We start from the raw sequence: 21,866 nt of genomic DNA, 5'->3' as shown, positions 1-21,866 counted from the left end.
GTACTGTGCTTGCTAGTGGAAAATGATTAAGAAAGCGTTTCCCATGAATATAATCCTGTGTGCTGTGCAAAACTTGTGTCTGCATCTAGCTCTGCCGGGTTTGGGGAGCTGGAGCACCAGAATCAAGGATCTGAACTTAATGTTTGCTGCTACAGGAAGCCAAAGTAGTAAGCTAGAAAGAGGAGTGACATGTGCCCACCTCAGCTAGTTGAACACCAGACATGATGCTCCACTTTGAATCACCGGTGGTGACTTGGTGACACATTCCGGTACTCCTGACAGCAAAGCAGTGCAGTAGTCCAGATGTGACAAAACCAAAGCCTGGACCAGAATTGTGCTGTAGGTATGTCTTGATCTTGCAGATATTTAACAGAGTGACTCTGCAAGACTGAGAGACAATAACAACATGTTTTGTCCTGTATTCTGTATAACACTTGAGTATTGTTTGCTTAATATACTGTATATTTACTCATCCCTGTAATTATAAAGCACAATTTGCTGTTGGTTCTTTGGGCACAGCTTTGTTTTTCAGGTCACAGACTTGACTTTTGGCCCACGGGTACAAGTTTCTGACATATTCAGCACATATTAGGCACATTTCAGGCTTGCTGTTGGAAGAAGGAGAACAACGTTTCCAGAAGAATCAAAAATGTTCTTGTAACAGTTTGAAAAAGGACTTTTACAGAGAGATGTATTCCTTTTTGTACTTTGTAGAGAGGTGATACTGGGCATGGATCCTCAAATGACCCTTGTCTTTTTTTGTTTCAATATTCCCAGTTAGCCACAACCACAAATGCATGGCAAACTGGACTGGAACTGGATTGTACTTTTGGAACCTAAATATATGAAATGGTCTTCTCTCAAACAGTTCTCTTATCATGAAGTTGCATATTTGTAGATTAATGTATTCTACTGCAACCTTTAGCTAGGGAAGTCATTCCTATTTGCCATGGTCTCTGGTTCCTGTGCAAACCACTACATGAAAATGCCATTTCTTTCAGGATTTCTTAATGTATACTCTTCCTGTTGTATAATGCACACTTTAATATACTGCTGCCATTTTCACTGAAGGGCACCTGTCCCTCGCTCTCCAGACTGAAATGCAAAAACTAGCAACATTCCAGCAGATTTATATCTTATTTAGCTGTGAGGATTGTTCATTATAAAACCTTCAAAACTCAGCCTTTGATAAATGGAACAGACATAAAGCTGGCAGAAAATATACTTGTACTAGTGGCATGCTGGAAAATGACCTTAATCTAGCCACCAAAGATTTATTTGTACTACATATTCATGATGAGCCCAAAAAAGAGAACAAAACAAGCAGTGAAAGCAAGTGCCCAGCCAGCCATCCTCCTGCATACCTGTCTTCAGTTTTATAGTGCAAAGTGCAACTGATAACAGACAGTGCAGTGTAATGAAGCCAAAAGTGCTGGATTTGAAGCTCTAAATCTAAGTTGGGTATATGACCTTGCATTCTTATATAGTAAAAAAAAAAAAATGAAGTCATCATGGGAATAAAGTTTAAAACAAGATCTGCATGATCTAAATGCATTGGAAAGGCCCTTCACTTTTTCACATTTTGTTATTTTACAGTTTTCTGCTAAAATCATTTCCATTCATTTTTCCCTCATTAAGAAACACTTAATACAACTGAATGACAAAGCATAAACAAGATATTAGAAATTTTTGCAAATGTATTAAAAATAAAAAAGAACTGAAATCTTACAGAGCGGCACGGTGGCACAGTGGGTAGTGCTGCTGCCTCTCAGTTTGCTTCCCAGGTCCTCCCTGTGTGGAGTTTGCATGTTCTCCCCGTGTCTGCATGGGTTTCCTCCCACAGTCCAAAGACATGCATGTTAGGTGCATTGGCGATTCTAAATTGTCCCTAGTGTGTGCTTGGTATGTGTGTGTGCGCCCTACGGTAGGCTGGCACCCTGCCAGGGGTTTGTTTCCTGCTTTACACCCTGTGTTGGTCCAGCAGACCCCCGTGACCCTGTAGTTAGGATATAGCGGGTTGGATAATGGATGGATGAATAAAATCTTACAATGTGTTCAGATCCTTCACTCAGTAGGGGAAGATGGGGCAGGTTGTCTCAAGGGTCATTTAAAAGACCGAGCCACGGCCATCCCGGGGTCTCACTCTGCTGTCTCTCTTCCACCAGACTGCCTCTGCTCCAGTCGCTGTTTCCGAGCCACTGTACCCCCTTGGTGAGGAATCATTGTTTGTTTTTATGAGCAGGAGTTGGGGCCAAGGCGTCAAATTTGAGAGCTGCCCCTTGTGTTGCCGGATTGCTTCTGAAAGAGTCTTGTGTTTTTATCTGCCTGGACAGCAACAAAGTATCTGCTCCTTGGAAATCTTCCTGTAAAGTCCTGTGCAAATTTGTAACCCAAGCGTGACACTACATAAAGGAGGTCAGTTCATTTAGCTACATCCTTAAGAGCAAAACGTGTGTTCTGCTTGTGTGACCCCAAGATGGACACTAACACACCTGTCTCTGTTTATTAGCAAATAAAGATCCTGTCATTTATGTCTGAATTAGAACTGATGTGAGCCTCCCCCTTGCCCTGTAGTAAACTGTTATGGAGAGATGTGTAGCCATAATTCAATTATCTGTAGTAATGTGTGATGCACAGATTAAATATTCCAAATGAGTAAATTCATTATCTAGATAATAAACTAACAGCAAAGTGGGCTTCCCTTCTGCAAGTTCAAGATTGCCTGTTCATTTCTTGTGCCCTTGGTAGCAATCCCATTACTTTAAGAAAGAAGCTCACTAAAATATCCCAAAAAGAACTGAATATGCATACACAATGTCTCCTTCTCACTTTGTTTTACATTATTTTATTGTATTTCACAAATTAAATGTTTTCTCTTTTCTAATAGGTCATGATTACTGTTCTTTTCTAATGGCTGAACTGCCGGGGGTACTTTTATACTTTCAGTAATATGACTCAATTGAATGGACAGAGGTGCATTTAACAGTAAGTGAACCGTATCTCCATCTTCTATGAAATTAAATTTAAGTAGAAAACTGAAGGGATGCAAGCCCCATGGGTCCTGTAGAGATGTGCACGATAAGCTCCAAATTGTTAAGGTCTGTGAAGAGGATAGATGTGCTTTACCTGCTCCGCTGCTTTTGCTTGCTCTTTCAATATTTTATGAATTATCATTACAAGTCCTGTTGCTCGAATGCAATCCCCACCACTAAAGAGCAGAGAAACCTAATTCGTATATATTTAAAATGGGTGGCTTGTGAGTGAGCTTCAAAACTTCTATAGACTGCATTGTCATGCTAAGCACATGTATTATTATGCAGTCTATTGTGGGATCACCTGCATCGGTCATTATATTCATTTATCAAAATATATTTTAAAGATGCAACCCTTAATTCCTTCAGAATCATCAAACCGCTCTTCAGTCTGAGTTTTTAAACATGAGTACAGTTTTTTCACTTGAAATAAAATAATCAGATCAGTATGGGTGAAGCTCAGTGACAGGTGGCACAGTGGATAGTGCTGCTTCCCCACAGTGCCAGTGCTCTCCCTCAATGCGATGAGTTTGAATGCTCGCTCCATGTACAGTACAGGACGGGTGGGATATTTCCAGGTAGTGACCCTGATAGATCCATTCCACTCAAGCACCTGGCTCAGTATCAAACCAATATGAACACCCTAACAATGATTTTTTGCCTTATATGTGATTAGTGTTCCCTACGGCTCCACCCGTGTAGTAGTGAAACAGGACAAACTTTAAAAATCAATAAACGAAAAGGTATCGCTAGCTAAGCGGAGGCAAGTTACACTCCAAAACGCAGAGGTAGACGGACTCCCCACTCCTGATGTCACACTTCCCCTTCCCCTCGGCCCGCAGTTTCTGTCTCGGATTAGCACGAATATATCGCTCCTACAAGTGAACTATGATTCTTAGCGCGATGAAAGAAGTCGCAAAATCAACCGGAATGTTCAAGTATATTCTAGAAAAAAAACTCTGTCTAAATCCGTTAAGTAGTTCTCGCATTCGCTGGTTGAGCGGATGTCAGATACACCTCGAGGCTTAATAGAATAGCTACTTTCATCATAAAATATATAAAAGACAACAACATTGTAACTCCCCACCATGCTAAACAAGTTTCAAAAATTGTTTGAATCAATTAATTTATGTTCACCCCACAATTTTATTTAGCCACATATAACCACGAAAATTGTGGTTAAAGAAAAATTTTTTTTTTGCTTTTTATTGCATTTCTAACTAAAGTAAATAAAATCATTTTACTTAATTTTAATATATTTTTTTAACTCTTTCACCTGCTGTATTGTTTTTATATGCAGTTCATCTTCAATAATAAGAAATTTTAGGAAAGATCCATAAACTATTTTAGGTATTTTGGTGCCTTTTCTATCCATTGTGGAAGGAGGTTGGGGGCCAGACCCAGCCAAGATGCCTGGAAGGACCGGGAGGCAGTTTAAACGATCCCCGGGCCACGAGGGGGCAACCGCCCTGGATAAAGAGGGGACCACAGGGATGGAGCAAAAAGGCTCAAACCCATTGGGGCCCGTGGCCGCCGCCAGGGGGCGCCCCGAGCATCATGGAACCTGGGAGATCTCCACTTCCGCCACACCTGGGAAGTTGGAGGAAGGACCTTCCAGGGACGCCCAGAGCTCATCAACAAGCACCTGGAGCACATCCGGGTGACAATAAAAGGGGCCGCCTTCCTACAGTCGGGGAGCTGGTGTCGGGAGGAAGGAGACAAGGCTTGGGAGAGTGGAAAGAAGGCGGCCAGAATAGGAGCATTGGGAGGCTCAGCAAGGAGGGTGATTGGTGCTGGAAGCACTGTGTGTGGTGCGGGACTGTTTATGAACTTGGAACTTGTAAATCTTAATACATAATTCGCCAGTCTCCTCACTCACTCACTCACGTCCGTCCGAAGCCGAATGCGCACGTCGCCTCCTGCGCATGTCCGAAGCCGAATGCGTAGTCGCCTTCTGCGCAGCTGCCCAAAAACCCTTACGAGACCGACATCGCAGCAGGCAGCGGATTTACGGCCGTGAAAATTCAAAGAGAAAGGTGACTTCGATTAAAGCTCTAGAGGCCTGAAAGGCGATTTCGACTACAGCTCGAGGCCTAATTACGCATTCATTCAATACACCTATATCAGGTTTGTGGTGCGGAATGCGCAGTCGCCTTCTGCGCATGTCCGAAGCTGAATGCGCAGTCGCCTTCTGCGCAGCTGCCCGAAAAACCTTACGAGACCAACATTGTGGCAGGCGGCGGATTTATGGCCGCGAAAATTCAAAGAGAAAGGCGACTTCGATTAAAGCTCTAGAGGCCTGAAAGGCGATTTCGAATACAGCTCGAGGCCTAATTACGCATTCATTCAATACACCTATATCAGGTTTGTGGTGCTTATACTTATTATATATTATACTATTCCACTCGTGCCCGTTTCATCTTACGTTGTCGAAACGGGCTCTTTGTCTAGTAGTTTAATAAATCGTGTGTGGTGGATTTAAGAAGGTGTCTGTCTGTCTGTGGTCGGGCTGGCTTCCACACTATATACCCTGTACTAAGAAGTCAAGCAAAATGACATCTTTTATTGGCTAACTAAAAATATTACAATATGCAGGCCCCTTCTTCAGGCAAGATGTAATCCATATACTGTAAGGTATATTGTGTGAATCTGACGGTTCCATTCTCTTTCTTTTGATTGCTGTATAATGATGTAATGTCGTTTGGCAACTGTGTTATCCAAATTATCTCAGCCTTTATTAATTCAAGTTCTTCCACAGAGAACATTAAAAAATTCTGACAAGGCCTAACAAGGCAATCCAATCCTGTCCACCTAATTCCTCCAAAACAACATCAAGTTGAGTTCTGAATGTCTCTAGAGTTCTTCTATCCACCACACTACTTGCTAATTTATTACACATGTCTGTAGTTTTCTGTGTGAAGAAAAGCTTTGATAGAACTGTAGAAAAGCTTAATATTTATTAGCATTTGTCACTGTGAACTCAAGCTAATCATGTGTGTGTGCTTCCTTACAGTCGTGGCCAAAAGTTTTGAGAATGACACAAATATTAATTTTCACAAAGTTTGCTGCCTCAGTTTTTATGATGCCAATTTGCATACACTCAAGAACGTTATGAAGAGTGATCAGATGAATTGCAATTAATTACAAAGTCCCTCTTTGCCATGAAAATGAACTTAATCCCAAAAAACCCATTTCCACTGCTGTTGTGAAGAAGGCTTCAGGATACCCAAGAAAGTCCAGCAAGTGTCAGTACTATATCCTAACGTTGATTCAGTTGCGGGTACCACCAGTGCAGAGCTTGCTCAGGAATGGCAGAAGGCAGGTGTGAGGTCATGTGCAAGCACAATGAAGAAGACAAAGACTTCTGGAGGATGGCCTGGTGTCTAGAAGGACAGCAAAGAAGCCAAGAAAAACATCAGGGACAGACTGATATTCTGCAAAAGGTACAGGGATTGGACTGCTGGGGTAAAGTCATTTTCTCTGACGAATCCCCTTTCCGATTGTTTGGGGCATCCGGAAAAAAGAAAAGGTGAGCAGCACTACCATCAGTTCTGTGTCATGCCAATAGTAAAGCATTCTGAGACCATTCATGTCACGTGGGGTTGCTACTCAGCCATGGCAGTGGGCTCACTCCCAATTTTTCCTAAGAACATAGCCATGGGTAAAGAATGGGACCAAAACATCCTCCAAGAGCAACTTTTCCCAACCATCCAAGAACAGTTTGGTGACCAACAATAAACAATCCAGCATGATGGAGCACCAGGCCATAAAGCAAAAGTGATAACTAAGCAGCTCGGGGAACAAAACATCGAAATTTTGGGTTCATGGCCAGGAAACTCCCCATTGAGAACTTGGAGTGAATCCTCAAAAGGTGGGTGGACAAACACAAATCCACAAATTCTGACAAACTCCAAGCATTGATGATGCAAGAATGGACGGCCATCAGTCAGGATTGGGCCCAGAAGTTGATTGACAGACAGCATGCCAGGACGAATTGTAGCGGTCTTAAAAAAGAAAGCAGGGCCGACACTGCAAAATATGGACTCTTTGCATAAACTTAATGTCATTGTCAATAAAAGCCTTTGAAACTTATGAAATGATTGTAATTCTACTTCAGTCCACCATAGAAACATCTGACAAAAAGATCTAAAAACACTGAAGCAGCAAACTTGGTGAAAACCAACACTTGTGTCATTCTCCAAACGTCTGGCCACGACTGTAGATCTTTGGAGTAAAGAATTAGCGCCATTGGAGTTTTAGTCACAGCTGTTACTTAAAAACAACAATCCATAACTCTTTGATAGCCTACTTGATAGATTCAAAGTTCATAAGATATTTGATGTTTGAGAGGAGCCCATTGAGTCCGTCAAGCTTGTTTGGCTGGCTGGCTAACCTGTCCGAAAATCTCATCCAGATACTTGTTCATATCCATTGCTACCACTAAGATTTTGAGATGGCAGTGGTTTGCTTTCATTTTCACATAAAACACACAGTAACACAATTTTGAGACATTAATCTTTTTAAGAACCCCAGAGAAGCCACATTGATAACGGAAAACATGCAAACTCCACACTAAAGACATTTCAGCTAAAACTGAAGTGAAGTTCAAGTGGTGGGAGACATCAATAGTACAAAAATAATAAAAACAATAAAAAAAACAAGTTTTACAGATACAGCAGAAGAGGTGACGAGGGGGCACAGTACAAAGGCTTATGTTCATCTACTCACCTCCCGCCATTCTTTTGTGCCGATGCCTTGTACATACAGAACTACAACTGAAGGAAAAAAGAAAGAATAAAGTTAAAAAGGAAAAGCAATGGAGTTTCTTATAACATCACCAATTAACATTTCTGAAATTTCAAATAAATAGAAGAAAAAAAAGGGAACAATAATTCATTTGAGTGATTCTGGAATTTGAGGTGGGGAAAATCAGAGTTTGCTTTTAATCTGCAGTAATAATGGCAGGAATTTATGATTAACCTTTGAGTAACTATGGCATTTATGGTACTTTTTATTTTTAACGTGCCCAGCTGGTGCACAGTGACAGACAGCAAGAACCAATCCCAGTAGATGTTGGTGCCAGCTGGGACCCAGCCCTCAGTAAGAGGCCATTTCTTTTTTCAGACAAGCCCACTCACATCAGGTCAGTTTAGGTTTCCCAGACTCTGGGCCGTCTTAACAGCATCATAGGCCCCTGGGCAAAGTAGTACATTGAGACCCCAGTTTTGATATCAAAACAGAAACATCATGGACCCCTATGCTCCTAAGGCCCCTGCCCAGTGCCCATTGTGCCCATACATTAAGATGGTCCTGTATCCCAATCAACCTTACTGACATCTTTTGGCTGTGGGACGAAACTGGTGTGCCTCATGGAGACCCATATGAACAACAGGAGAACATGCAAACTCCACACACACAAGGGGAGATTAGACAAGAAACGCAGTGTTCTGAGGAGGCTCCATAACGATGACATGGTAAGAAATGTCATTTTGTAAACCATTGTAACACAACATAAAACGAGATTCTCAAATCCTCTTAATTCAATTCAGGGTTGAGGGGGTTTAGGGGCAAATCTTTACATCACTCATTGCTAGGCAGACCCCAACACCACATATGATATCTGGGCACACGTCAGCAGCCACTCATTTGAGGCCAATATGGAATCACCAGTGACCCAGACTTGCTAGTCTTGGGGAGTGGGAGGAAAGTTGGAATATCCAGGGAAACACCCATGAAGACATGGAGAGAATGTGCAAAATCACACAGGCAGCAAATGTGGGGCTTAAACCCAGCACCAGGAAACTGGGACCATCAGGCAGCAGTGCCATGTACCCCTAAATCACAGTATTCAAGGCATTGCTTCTAATCTAGTTAAGTACAGGGGGGTTTCATCTTGAGTAGATTTGACACACATACTAAAAAATATCAAAGCTTTATTTATGAGAAATTGTGTCATGTCTGCCACGAAAAATGCTAGAAAGAAGGCCTAAGATTACTGTAAAACTATATACAGTTAGGTCCATAAATATTTGGATAAAGACAACTTTTTTCTAATTTTGGTTCTGTACATTACCACAATGAATTTTAAATGAAACAACTCAGATACAGTTGAAGTGCAGACTTTCAGCTTTAATTCAGTGGGGTGAACAAAACAATTGCATAAAAATGTGAGGCAACTAAAGCATTTTGTAACACAATCCCTTCATTTCAGGGGCTCAAAAGTAATTGGACAATTGCCCATGAAATAGCCTTTGAATCAGGTGTGGGCAAGTCCGTCATTATGTCATTATCAATTAAGCAGATAAAAGTCCTGGAGTTATGTACCTATAAAGAGTATTAATCCTGCTTGGAGGTTTTTGAATCACAGTGTATTTAATTTGCCTTTTTTGACATTGATCAATGGAGAAAGACTTTAATATCAAAGTAAAAACAGAGCTCTGCAGAGTAGACTAAATTAATCTATTGTGACAGACGACCGGCTATGGACTCCGGTCGTCACCCCCAGGCCGCTAGGAGGAGCCCTCCGGACAGCATATTTGCGCCCCGAGTTCCAGCAGGGCCTCATGGACTTTGTGGTGTTTTGACACAGCCCTGCTGGATACCTTGGGGGCCGCCAGGAGTCGCTGTAGGGGGGCTAGTGGGCTCTGGCATGCCCTATACCCCGGGAGTGCATCCCAGTCACGTGACTGGAAGAAGCGATGTGCTCTCGGGATGAAGAAAAGGACTTTGCCCTGACCCGGAAGGAAAACGGACTTGTGGGTTTGGCTTGGAGCCACTTCCGGGTCAGGGGCTATAAAAGGACTATGGGTAAGCCCAGACACTGAGCTGAGCTGGGAGGTAGGGTGGCGACGTGTCTGGGAGAGGAGGTATTGGTTATAGTAGAGAGTATTGTGTTTAATGAGTGTGTGGAGGAGAGTGCTTGGTGCACCTTATAGTAATAAAAAGAAATATTATTATATATTCACCTGGTTATCAGAGTGGTACCTGAGGGTTCGAGAGGTGGACAAAAGCATCTACTGCTACACTGGCGTAGTCGGCAGGAGTCTCTGGCCGTCTGGAGGCAGAGGATCTGCTTTAAATATTAAATTCGTTGTGGCAGAGAACCCTACGAAGGTCCCTCTAGGAACCGCGGAGGTGAAAATCCCACCCGCGAGAAAGAGCGCTGCAGTTGTGAGCCGTCCTTTAAGACAGACTATGGGGAAAAAATCTGGGAAGAAGACTGGAGCTAGCCAGAAGACTTCGGTCCCAGACGGGCTGGAGACGCTATGGTCTTACCTGACCGGCAGTGAGGAGGACCGGGCGCAGCTCAAAGCAGAGCAAACCCGAGCGGGGCAGCAGCCGGAACGTTGCCGCATGGCAACTCCCGAGGACTATTACAGGGAGTTGGAGAAAGACCGCCTACGTTCCGAGGTAAGTGCTGGGAATGCACACGCACCACCGGGAGCTTCTTTTTCTCTGTTTTCAGAGGCTTGTCTGCACGAAGCGGACAAAGAGCACGCCCGCCTCACCCCTAGGCAAGATGGCCGCGAAAACAAGACGGCGACCAGTTCTAGGAGTCGGCAGAGGAGCAGCCCATACGCGGAAACAGTTCACGTGACCTCGCGCGATGGCGACCGGGAGGAAGGTCAGTTACAAGCCTTCGGTGAGGTCAGTGCTTCCCCGACAAGTCTGGGCTCCCTGAAGGGGAAGGGGGCGGCGAGCGAAGCAGCTCCATCATTAAATAAAAAGAAAGAGAGACGGAATGTGACTGAAGGATCTGCCGCTAAAGTGAAAGAGGCAGATCCCAGTCGGCTTGTTGTAGCCACCCGTCCCTCAAAAGACTCCATATCCCAGGAGCCCTTGCGTTCATCAGCAGAGCACGTGCCAGGAGTGGACGTGCTCATTGGTTCCCGGTTGGCAGGTGACCAAAATAAGGAAGTGGCCTTACTGCCGGCCGAGACAAATAACTTAATAAACTTGCAGGAGCTCGAGAAATGTCTCGCGCCCCTTTACGCTTTCTTCCAGGGACTACAGGAGGTGAAGGAGCGTGTGGAGGAGCTGGGAGCTGCAGCCGAAGCGCCGTTGAAGGGACTGATGACGTACCTTCGGCGGTTAGGCCATGAAGCCCCGGCCTCGATTGATTCGGCGGTGCAGGTGAGTGATATCTGCGGCGTATATAATAAGGGGACGCAGTGTGAATCGGCACCGCGTTTAATAAGTTGCGGTTGTCAAAGCGCTGTGTCTCCGACAAGGGAATGTGGCACCATGACGGAGTGGTCGGGTAATTGTCCGTTAGAACCGGAGCAGCGGTATCTGACGCTGCTCGGGACTAAGGCGGACGTTAAAAGCCCGACCCGCGTGATAAGGGGGTTGCCGTTGGTTAATGAAGGGGCGGGGAAAGCACCGATCGTCCCGGGACAGCTGAATAGTGCTGTTAACCGGAGCGATGCGGTGCTAATGACGCCGCCTCCGAGTTTACATAGGACAACGGGCGTGCAAACAGCAAAGAGGCTCTCTCTTTTCCATAGAGAGCCTCACGTTGTGCACAAGCCCCAGAGAAAGCAGGAGATCCCCACACAGAAATGCGGGTCTCCTAACAGGGAAAAGAAAAGGGCAAAGAGCAGCAAAGCGGCTGTTAACCCCTCCTTGGCGGAGGACAGGGTGGAGCTGACAGAATTCCCGAGGTGCTTCAGGTCTCGGGAAGAGAGGCCACCAGGAGGACGTCGGCGGTGCTACAACTGCCGGCAACCGGGCCATGTGTGGAGGAGTTGTCCCCGGAGGACAGGGGAGCGGTGGGATAGCAGATACACCGTTCCCCCAAGGTTCGCTGGGGGATCTCGACAACAGAACCACGGTCCGGATAAAGCGTTCTCCTGGAGAAAGACGTCCCTCGCGGGAATCAACGCTCCGCCCCACTGGTCGTCGCTAAGGGGGAGGGACTGTGACAGACGACCGGCTATGGACTCCGGTCGTCACCCCCAGGCCGCTAGGAGGAGCCCTCCGGACAGCATATTTGCGCCCCGAGTTCCAGCAGGGCCTCATGGACTTTGTGGTGTTTTGACACAGCCCTGCTGGATACCTTGGGGGCCGCCAGGAGTCGCTGTAGGGGGGCTAGTGGGCTCTGGCATGCCCTATAACCCGGGAGTGCATCCCAGTCACGTGACTGGAAGAAGCGATGTGCTCCCGGGATGAAGAAAAGGACTTTGCCCTGACCCGGAAGGAAAACGGACTTGTGGGTTTGGCTTGGAGCCACTTCCGGGTCAGGGGCTATAAAAGGACTATGGGTAAGCCCAGACACTGAGCTGAGCTGGGAGGTAGGGTGGCGACGTGTCTGGGAGAGGAGGTATTGGTTATAGTAGAGAGTATTGTGTTTAATGAGTGTGTGGAGGAGAGTGCTTGGTGCACCTTATAGTAATAAAAAGAAATATTATTATATATTCACCTGGTTATCAGAGTGGTACCTGAGGGTTCGAGAGGTGGACAAAAGCATCTACTGCTACACTATATATATATAAAAGACAGTGTACCTGTATCTGTGTGAGGGTGGCACGGTGGCACAATGGTAGTGCTGCTGCCTCGCAGTAAGGAGACCTTGGTTTGCTTCCCGGGTCCTCCCTGCGTGGAGTTTGCATGTTCTCCACGTGTCTGTGTGGGTTACCTTGCCAAACATTGCATCTCTAGTCTGTTGTCCAGAAAGCTCAAAGTTGCTCTTATATGACCATAGATTCTGACCATTGATACTGAATTTGGGACTTTCATTAGTTGTCAGTTATAATCATCAACATTAAAAGAAATAAACATTTGAATTACATCAGTCTGTGTGTAATGAATGAATCTAATATACAAGTTTCACTTTTTGAATTGAATTACTGAAATAAATCAACTTTGTCATGATATTCTAATTTTATGACCAGCACCTGTATAGCCAGACCATGCCAGGTCAGTTTGCACGCATTTTTACAAGGTTCAAAATATCTGATAATGAACAACCGGAGTTTAAATACTGAAAGTGGAAAAAGAAGGAAAAGAACTGCCAACAAAAATATGTTTCTGGGAATTCTTGGTTCAAAAGAAGTAAAGAAAATGGAGATATGAGCTGAAAATGGATGGCCGGACAGATAGATTTTATACTATTTTTTAAGACTATCCAGGGGCTGATGGGAGCAAGGACATTCCTTCACAACAATTGTCAGTTTCTTCTGTTAAATTCATTTGCAAGGTTCTTGTGATATTGGCCAGAATTAAAGGTGATAAAAGAAAAATTAAACACTACTACAGCACGTTTCTTTGCTACTTCAGGATTTGACTCTTAGCTGAGGAGGAGAAACAGACAGAGGAACCCCAGCCATGATACACTGTACAAGTCTACAAGTTCTTTCTGTACAAAGTGGCTGAAGCACTTCATAACGTCACAGTCACACAGGCCTGCTTCACTTCAGTAATCGAGGGCCACTCTGGTGAGCTTTGGGGTTTCCTGCCTAAACCTTAACCATCAGGCTTCACTGCCTTTTGTCGCGTCTCAAGCCCGAGCACACGGATGTGAAGTCATTCTTCTTCAAGCCTCGAATGTGAAGTTTGTTAATTATAACAATGACTCTCATGGGAAAGTGAGATTTGAGCCACACGTGCCTGCAACTCAATACACTCAAATGTGACCAGGTGATAAAGAACTGTATTATTGCCAGATTGTTGCACGATATCATCAGCACCCAAGCAATCCTTTCAGGCAGATTAAAAACATCTGCATCTCAGAGCAATTTAGTGATTACAAAAAAAAAAATCACTAACGCTCGGAATCTTTTCATAGGCTTTATTTCTTAATGTATTCCTATCAAATTGAAGAAGCTCTCGAGAGAAGGAGAAATTAAAATTATTCATGAGCCAGCCTATCTTTCCAGTAGGCCTCAAATAACCTCTCCAGTCCAGACCTCATTCTGCCAATGCTGCCCACTGCCTCACCCGTAAAGACGAATAAAATGTGCAATATGCTTTTCTGATTTGTAAAAAAAAAAAATGTACCTGGTTGTACCTGCATGGTTTAGGCAATTATTACAAGGCTGAGTTTAACAGACAACAAATAAGCGAAGTTTAAATTTCGAAAAGCACATTTTTAACACAGACATACATTCTTGTTATGTTCATTATGTTAAATCATAAAACAAATTGAACAAATAATTGAAACTGGACAAATGTTTAGCTGTATGAATAAATAATACACTTTGAGGAGGCCCCTTTAACACCGAGTTCTTTCGATGAATTAGGGTGGGCATAGCATTTATTTACTACCAGCAAAACACACAAACTGGCAGTGTCCGTAGTCACTAACAATTAAGAAAATGGCATCTGTTTCACCAGAGTAATAAATAATATACTTTAAAGAGGCAGGTTCTTCAATTAACAGTGCAGAAAAAGGTGATAAATGCAATAAAGATGAATTAGGGTGAATATGGCATATATTTACTAACAACAAAACACACAAACTGGCAGTGCCCTTAGTCACTAACAATAAACTAAATGGCATCTGCTTCACCAGTGCAACAGAAATTACAAGTTCTTAGAGTAGAAAAGGACCAGGAGATGAAACATAATTCAAAACAGGCAAGATTATTAACTATAGATTAAACAGTCAAAACCAGAACAAAGCCCTATTTCGTAGTCAAAAAGATTCAGGATAATTATTATATTACCAATAGTGTTGATTGGTGACATTTACCAAAGTGTGTTTCACAGCAAATATGCTGTGTTTGTCAGAGACTTTGTTCGCCAAATATTTTCCTAGAATTTCTCCATGCGGTTGGCTTACGCAAACATTATTTTTCCAAACAAGGCCAGCGTGACGTCACAGAGCATGTGCAGAATTTTCATGCATGCCTACTGTAAGGTCATTGTCGATGTGGCCACAGCTGTGTCGCAAGCACAAGAGGAAAAAAAAAGCCATTTCAGCTAGTGAGATGCATTAACTCTCGACCAGCATCCCCTCCACCTTCCATTGATGCATTTCACAGTATTGTTTGATATTTTTTCTGGTCTCTAATCACACTAGTTCTTTCCACCAACGGTCATTTCAACCCCCAGGGCTCTTCAGTTGCTGTATGTGGGTTGTCAGTGAACTGAAAAGGTAAAAATGGATCCCACAAAGGTCACCACATGGCTAATTATGCATGCAAATTAGCCATGTGCCCATCAACAAACTCAAAGCAAGCTGTAAATGAGGCGTTAAAAGTGCACTCAACATCCCCCTGTGCAGGAATCCCAGGGGCTATGAAGATTATTTTCCTTCATTATGCTGTATCAATTGCTCTATACTGATAATTCTTCATTGTGCATTTTGTTTGGTAATTAAAGCACCACTTTTACACTTTTCTTGTCGTTTTGATCCAATTTTGTGTTTGGGGACAAGTTCAAGAGTGCCCCCTACATTATCCTGTAATGAACTGCCATACCATCCCTGGCAACATAAATAGGTTTTATCGTCTACTATCCTTACAAGGGAAAAAAAAAGTATATATATATATATATATATATATATATATATATATATATATATATATATATATATATATATATATATATAAAGAGAGAGAGAGAGAGAGAAGGTATGGTTGGATACTTTTTTCCTCAGACATCAAAATTTCAAATTCAGGCCCCCAGGAGACTACTGTACCCGTGTTCTTCTCCTGGTATTCAGATTTCCTCCCACTCAACACAGTAAGACTGTCATCCTGACTGGTAAAGATAAATTACTCTAGCATGTGCTACAATAATGCTGACATTTTGTCTGAGGCGAATTCGCTTTTTGCTATAGTAATGGGCTGCAGGTCCTACATGACTTTAATACATCCCTTTGTAAATGATTGAATGATTGGCTAATTGCCATTCCCCAATGTAAGTCTATTGGCTAATTAGAGCTGAGATTGCCAAAAATGGAATTACCCACAGTATTCATTCAGCTCTGGATTTTCTGCCTATTTTACAGTTTAATCTGAGAAAAAATAACGTCTCCCTATTAGTTGGTTGCCAAATGCAGAAATGTTAAAACATCAGAGGGAAAAATAACAAAGAGCAAAGCAGTGTGAGGTTTCATGTCACCATGTTAACTCACAATGAAGATAAAGTGTGAATTGCAACATTAAGAGGAAATTCCGATGGGAATTGAGAGCCGATCCTTTGGAGGATAGAAGAGAATTGGGTTCAAGGAGAAATTATCAGAAAAGCCTGACTGAAATGTCCTAGTTTTTAAGAGCAAAAACATCTTCAGTGAAATTTAATTGAACGTGCGATACGCATACAGTAGTTGTGGAATGACAGGGCAGTTTCTAGCGTGATATTAATTTGTAGCCAGTTCTTGTGTAATCAGGATCTTTTTACGCAGACAGAGCTCCAATTTGCCTGTTACCCCCATTTTACTTTAATTTAGGTCCTCTTCCCAAGCACAAAGTAGACCTGACCACCAATAACAGGTTAACTGGATTTTGGTTTTGTATGCATTGGCTTGCAGCCTCACAGCACTATCACTGTCTCAACAGGTGACCAGAAACAATGGACCTAATTTTATAAATATGGGGAGGAATATCCCTCTCATGTATAGCTGACCTGATCATCAGCGTACTGAATGGTGTGAGGCCTCTAGAAAACCCATAAAACAGGTCACAGCCATAACCTAGCCTGCTCAGAAAACGCCTCACCTAAAGTAGTCTGACCTCAATACTCTACTGGCCGGCTTTGGCCTACACAGTCCTAAAAGAGTTTTTGGCTTCAAAAGTTCAAGAGGAATTTAATTTATTTTATTTTTATTTATACCACGAATTCAACCAATCTTTTTCAATTATTATCAGGTCTTTCTGAAGTTGGAGGGGTTATACCCAAAGAACCTAATTCTGTAATCAGAATTTTAATTAGAGCTTTCGTTTTGAAGTTTATGATTTTTCCACAGTCTTCTCTGATGCCATTTTTGTTTTGATGATAGCCGTTACAATTTTGCAGGGTTGATGTCGCCTGTTTTCTCTTTTACGATCCTCACTTTTCACTTATGGTTTTGACCCTTTCTTTGCCTTACGTATCCATTTGTTCTCTTGATCCTCACTCTCTCTTTTTGGATTGAATGCCCTTTTTTGCACCGTACAATAAATGCTCTTCTAAGGAGAGAAACCCTAAAAACCTCAGGCTAGAGGCAAAAGCAAAGCAATATCTTTAAAAAATAAAGATACTTATTTATGCTATACAATTTAAATGCATAAAGCACTAAAATGATAAAAAGAAGGCAAAATGATCTGCATGAAAAGGAAATCCAGAGCAAACAAATCCCAATGAGTAACCCAATAATCAGAATCCACAACAACAGAAAGTCAATACTTACTATTAATGCACTCTAAGAACTTTAATGAAGTGCTGAAGGATCTGCTCTCACATCCACAGTATAAAGACCTGAGGGCGGTCCTTCAGCAGTGACATCAGGGTGGCCCCGCCTCTTTGGGCTTCACCCACAAAATACAAGGCACACAAGAGAACAAGACAAAGCACATAGAAACACAATGCTTACAAATTAAACAGAATGGAACGATATCATCAAAAAATACCTAAGACATGACATGACAATGGTAAATGCCAATTGATTTTGTTCAGGATGAAAAGGGCTGTAATATAAACTACAAAATGACCATTTTGCAATAATTTGAGAAAGCAGAATTTAGAAAGCAAATTTAAATTGGGGCATTATAGACACACGAAAGAGGAAGTTCAACAAAATACAAACGTAAGAATGAAAAAGTCAAAGTGGATTAGCAGAGGAAATCTGTGACCCAGCAGTGCAATGGCATACAGTAAGTGAGACTATTCCAATGGATGAGCCCTTTCCTGCTTGGTATTTGCCTTGTCACTCCATATAAAAGCTCCCCTTAGTTTCTTTATCCTTTGAAAAGTTACAGACACTTGAAAATTTAATAAATAAAAATTATAATCTGACAGCTTATCAGTGCAAAGTACCTCTTTTCTGTGACAGCCTAGCTTTTCATCGCAGGCTCGGCACAATTTAAGTAGACGCAGTTTGAAAGACATGCTGCCTTAACAGACATCCATCTATTTATGACACAAATGTATACATTAAGTTGTTTATGATTGAGATATACTTTTCAAGTTTCAGTTGTTCATGGCAGTGGCGTAAACCATCAATATTGGATGGGATTTATTGGCTGGTGTAAATTAAATTAAACGAAAGATGTGGTTAGAATGATTTATTCATAGGATTAGACAACACAGGGAGAACATTTTGGACTTTCAATGAGTTTGCCTGTCTGTTGGCAGGTATCCAAGCTGCTGCTGTCATAAGTTTCCAACAAATTGGGAATGCCAGTGTCCAAAAGTATATTCTGTTCCTCACTACACCCATGTAAGTTTGCTGACTTGCTACTAGGATCCAGTTGAAGACTCATTGTCCTCACATGCAGGATCACTGCTCCCCAGATCATGTCCAGTCTCTGGCTTCTCAAAGAGTAGTAATTTTCTCAAACTAAATAAGGAGAAAACAGAAATCTTAGTGATTGGCAAAAATGGATATTAGAAATAAACTTGATCCATTATGTCAAGACAGAGGTAGAGAATTTACGGGTAATTATTGACTCTGACCTAAATTTGAAATCACATATTAATCAGGTTATCAGGACAACATTTTTTCATTTAAGAAATATTGCAAAAGGTTAGACCTCTTATAGCCTTGCAAAACGCTGAAAATTTAGTTCACGTTTTTTTTTAGTCGAGTAGATTACTGTAACGCACTCCTCTCAGGACCTCCCAAAAATACCATCAGTCGATTGCAACGAGTGCAGAAAGCAGCTACTAGAATCTTAACTAGGAAAAGAAAATCTGAGCACATCACCCCAGTTCTGATGTCACTACACTGGTTACCTGAGCCATTTAGAATGGACTTTAAAATCCTGCTTATGGTTTACAAAGCCTTAAATCATCTCACTCCATCCTATATTTCAGAATGCCTCTCACCTTATACTCCAAATCGTAACCTTGTAGCAGTAAGAACTGCATCTCCCAGCAGTTCATGCAGGGGCTGTCAGGTTCAAAGGTTGTCAAATGAGGTTAAAAGGAGGACAGGTGACCAAAAAGAAAAAAGTTGTTGTAAGTTGGGTGTTGCATTAATCCGTCGTACTGCCTGCTGTTAATTGAGCTTATTTAATCATTGTGTCCTGGAGTGTATTCGTTTGTTGGGTTCTGGATCGTCTGGCTACCTGTATACTGAGGACTGTGTTTGGATTCATTGGTTGTCCCGCAAGAAAAGGAGCGCTCCTGAAACATCCATCCGACTTCATCCTACCGGTAGGATTGTGTGTTTTCCTTCACCCTTTCAACATACAGATCGCTTATCTTAACTTCGTCACCTCTCATATCATCCGGTTTGGTTTGTACATGGACTTTTCTGTGTGGTGTTTGTCATCATATGTTAAATGTAATATCGCCGAAGGGGTCAGGGGTGGTATTATTGTTTTCATTTAGTTAATTTAATTTTATTATATACTTAATTGTTTAATGTTCCCAGTGCGCTTCATTTGGTCTCTGTTGTGAGTGTGTGTGGGTCGATCCAAGGCTGGGGACGTTCCTGGGATCTCCTCTATTAAAATACATAAATCATTGTCATTTTTGACGGTGTGAATCTTAGTGGCCCCGGACCGCTACAACCTTAGATCTTCAAATGAGGGTCTGCTTAGAATTCCAAGAGCTACACTTGAAAGAACTGGTGAGGCGGCCTTCTGGTCTTATGCACCTAAAATCTATGAATAACTTACCAATAGAAATTCGTCAGGCTAATATGGTGGGGCACTTTAAGAAACTGCTAAAAACCCATTACTTTAGCATGGCTTTCTCATAGCTTCATTTTAGTGTTATCCTGATATTCTGTATATGTATCATTTTTATCATATCTCTGCAGTCCATACTAACCCCTACTTTCTCTGCTGTTCTTTTTCCGGATTTCTGTGGTGGTGAACTGCGCCATCACCACCTGATCAAAGCACCGTGCAGTCCCTACATTGATGGATTGAAGACCAGATGTCCACTTGACCATCACCATCAAATTCTTCCATGTGAAGCCTGTAAACCATGAGGACTGATTGAGATCATTGATGTTAGGTAGAATGCCCAGTGGGGGCTTGGCAGACTCATAGCATCAGAACCCCTGCAGATTTTTTTTTTTTCTACAGCCCCATTGAGTTTTGTTTTTTTTTTCTGTCCTCCCGGCCATCAGTCCTTACTTTATTCTTTGTTATTTAGTATTGCCTAATCGTATTTTTATATTTCTATTTTTTATAAAGTTTTTTTTCTTCATCTTGTAAAGCACTTTGAGCTACATCATTTGTATGGAAATGTGCTATAGAAATAATTGTTGTTGTTCAATACATACCAGCAAAAATCTGTCTGTCTGCGCTCTGACTACTAGCAAAGCTCCCTATCTCCGCATGACCTAAATGTTCTCCGTTTCTGAATCCTTGCTCCCAAGATATGGAATAAGCCTCCTTTGACCCTGGAAAACTATTCCCAGCCCACTGATGTTCAGGTATCTTTTAAATGCTTACCTCCTTAAAACCCTGAGCCTGGCTGATCTTTCTTTTCCCTTTTCCTTTCCATGTACAGCTTCCTCTGATTCAGATGTTGTTATGTTACATTTTCATCAATTAGCCTTTGTACTCTCTGTATTCTTAAACTATAAATACTATTTTTTATTGACTGATATGTTGTTTGCTAACTTCCCAGTCACTTAGAGCATATGTTGTGGCCGGGTACAGGAATGACAGACTGCTGGATCAACAGAGGTGCCAACCGGGTCATCCCATTTAATACAAATGAAAAATAATCAAAAGTTGGTGTAAATTGCCCAGGCTTTCATTTAAATAATCTATATTGTTAATAATTAAATATGTGAGGACACGGTGTCGCAGCACTAGCAAGGAGGTGGTGCTCTGTTCACGGATTGTTTCTGCCTCGCGCTGTATTCTTGCTTGTGCTGGCGCGACACTGGAAGGATAAATGGATAGAATAATTAAACATGTACAACGAAGATATTTCAATGATCCTTAAACGTTTTGAAGAATCGGCGTTCTAAGCTTACAGATGGCTTAACATCTATTACAGAGCTGATTGTGTGGCGATTGGGAACTTGGAGAAAGAAAAGGAAGGACAGGAATTGGAGGTTAGTATGTTTGAAAGAGACAGTACTGCTGTAATAAATTGTTTCATTGAAGGTTGTGCATGGCGCAGCAAGCATCTTGCATGAGACATGAACAATCACTGCGCCACCGTGTTCCCATGTTTAATAACATGCTTTTATTCCTATCATCATGAAAATGATATCACGTATACATCTCAGTATTTAAATTATTCAGAGAGCTGTAATATCATGAATGTAATGGATTCTGTGTCCTGTCAGAGGAAGAGAAAGCCCGTTTAAGAAGCACATAGTGATTCACAAACATAGAGCACATAGAAGATCAAATAGAAAACAAAGCATTTAACGTGCGACTTTAGTTACGATGGGATTTGAGAAACTAGTAAATTCAACAGTTTTAAGATGAAGTTTATGATGTTCTACTTTAATTACAAAATAAACTATGTGATTAAAGTGGAAATTTCAAGATTAAAGTTGACATTTCAAGCTTTTTTCCTACTGTGTCCTCATTTTTTTTTCTTTTCTCTGTACCCTAATAAGCTTTCATATGACAGTCAGACGGTGGGCTACAACTCGCCTTTTCACGGCAACTTTGAAATCTGACAACTTCTTTTTTATTTCAGGCACTGTGCGACTTTGTGAACTTCAGCTTTCGAGTTTCTCCGACACTCTATGTCACTCGATCAACT

General features: G+C 42.1%; 1 protein-coding gene across 1 annotated transcript in view; it reads right to left on the bottom strand.

Annotated features, from left to right (window-relative positions):
• The window catches only part of cpne9 (copine family member IX), a 737,722-nt gene that overhangs the window by 566,215 nt on the left and 149,641 nt on the right, over positions 1 to 21,866 (bottom strand). Inside the window, exon 3 of the mRNA XM_028824197.2 lies at positions 7,761 to 7,807. Within this exon, the coding sequence (XP_028680030.1) occupies positions 7,761 to 7,807 (47 nt within the window). The remainder of the gene's footprint in view (positions 1 to 7,760; positions 7,808 to 21,866) is intronic.

Source organism: Erpetoichthys calabaricus, chromosome 18 (assembly GCF_900747795.2).
Source record: "Erpetoichthys calabaricus chromosome 18, fErpCal1.3, whole genome shotgun sequence".
Lineage (NCBI taxonomy): Eukaryota > Metazoa > Chordata > Cladistia > Polypteriformes > Polypteridae > Erpetoichthys > Erpetoichthys calabaricus.
This window is presented reverse-complemented; position numbering and strand designations above follow the sequence as displayed.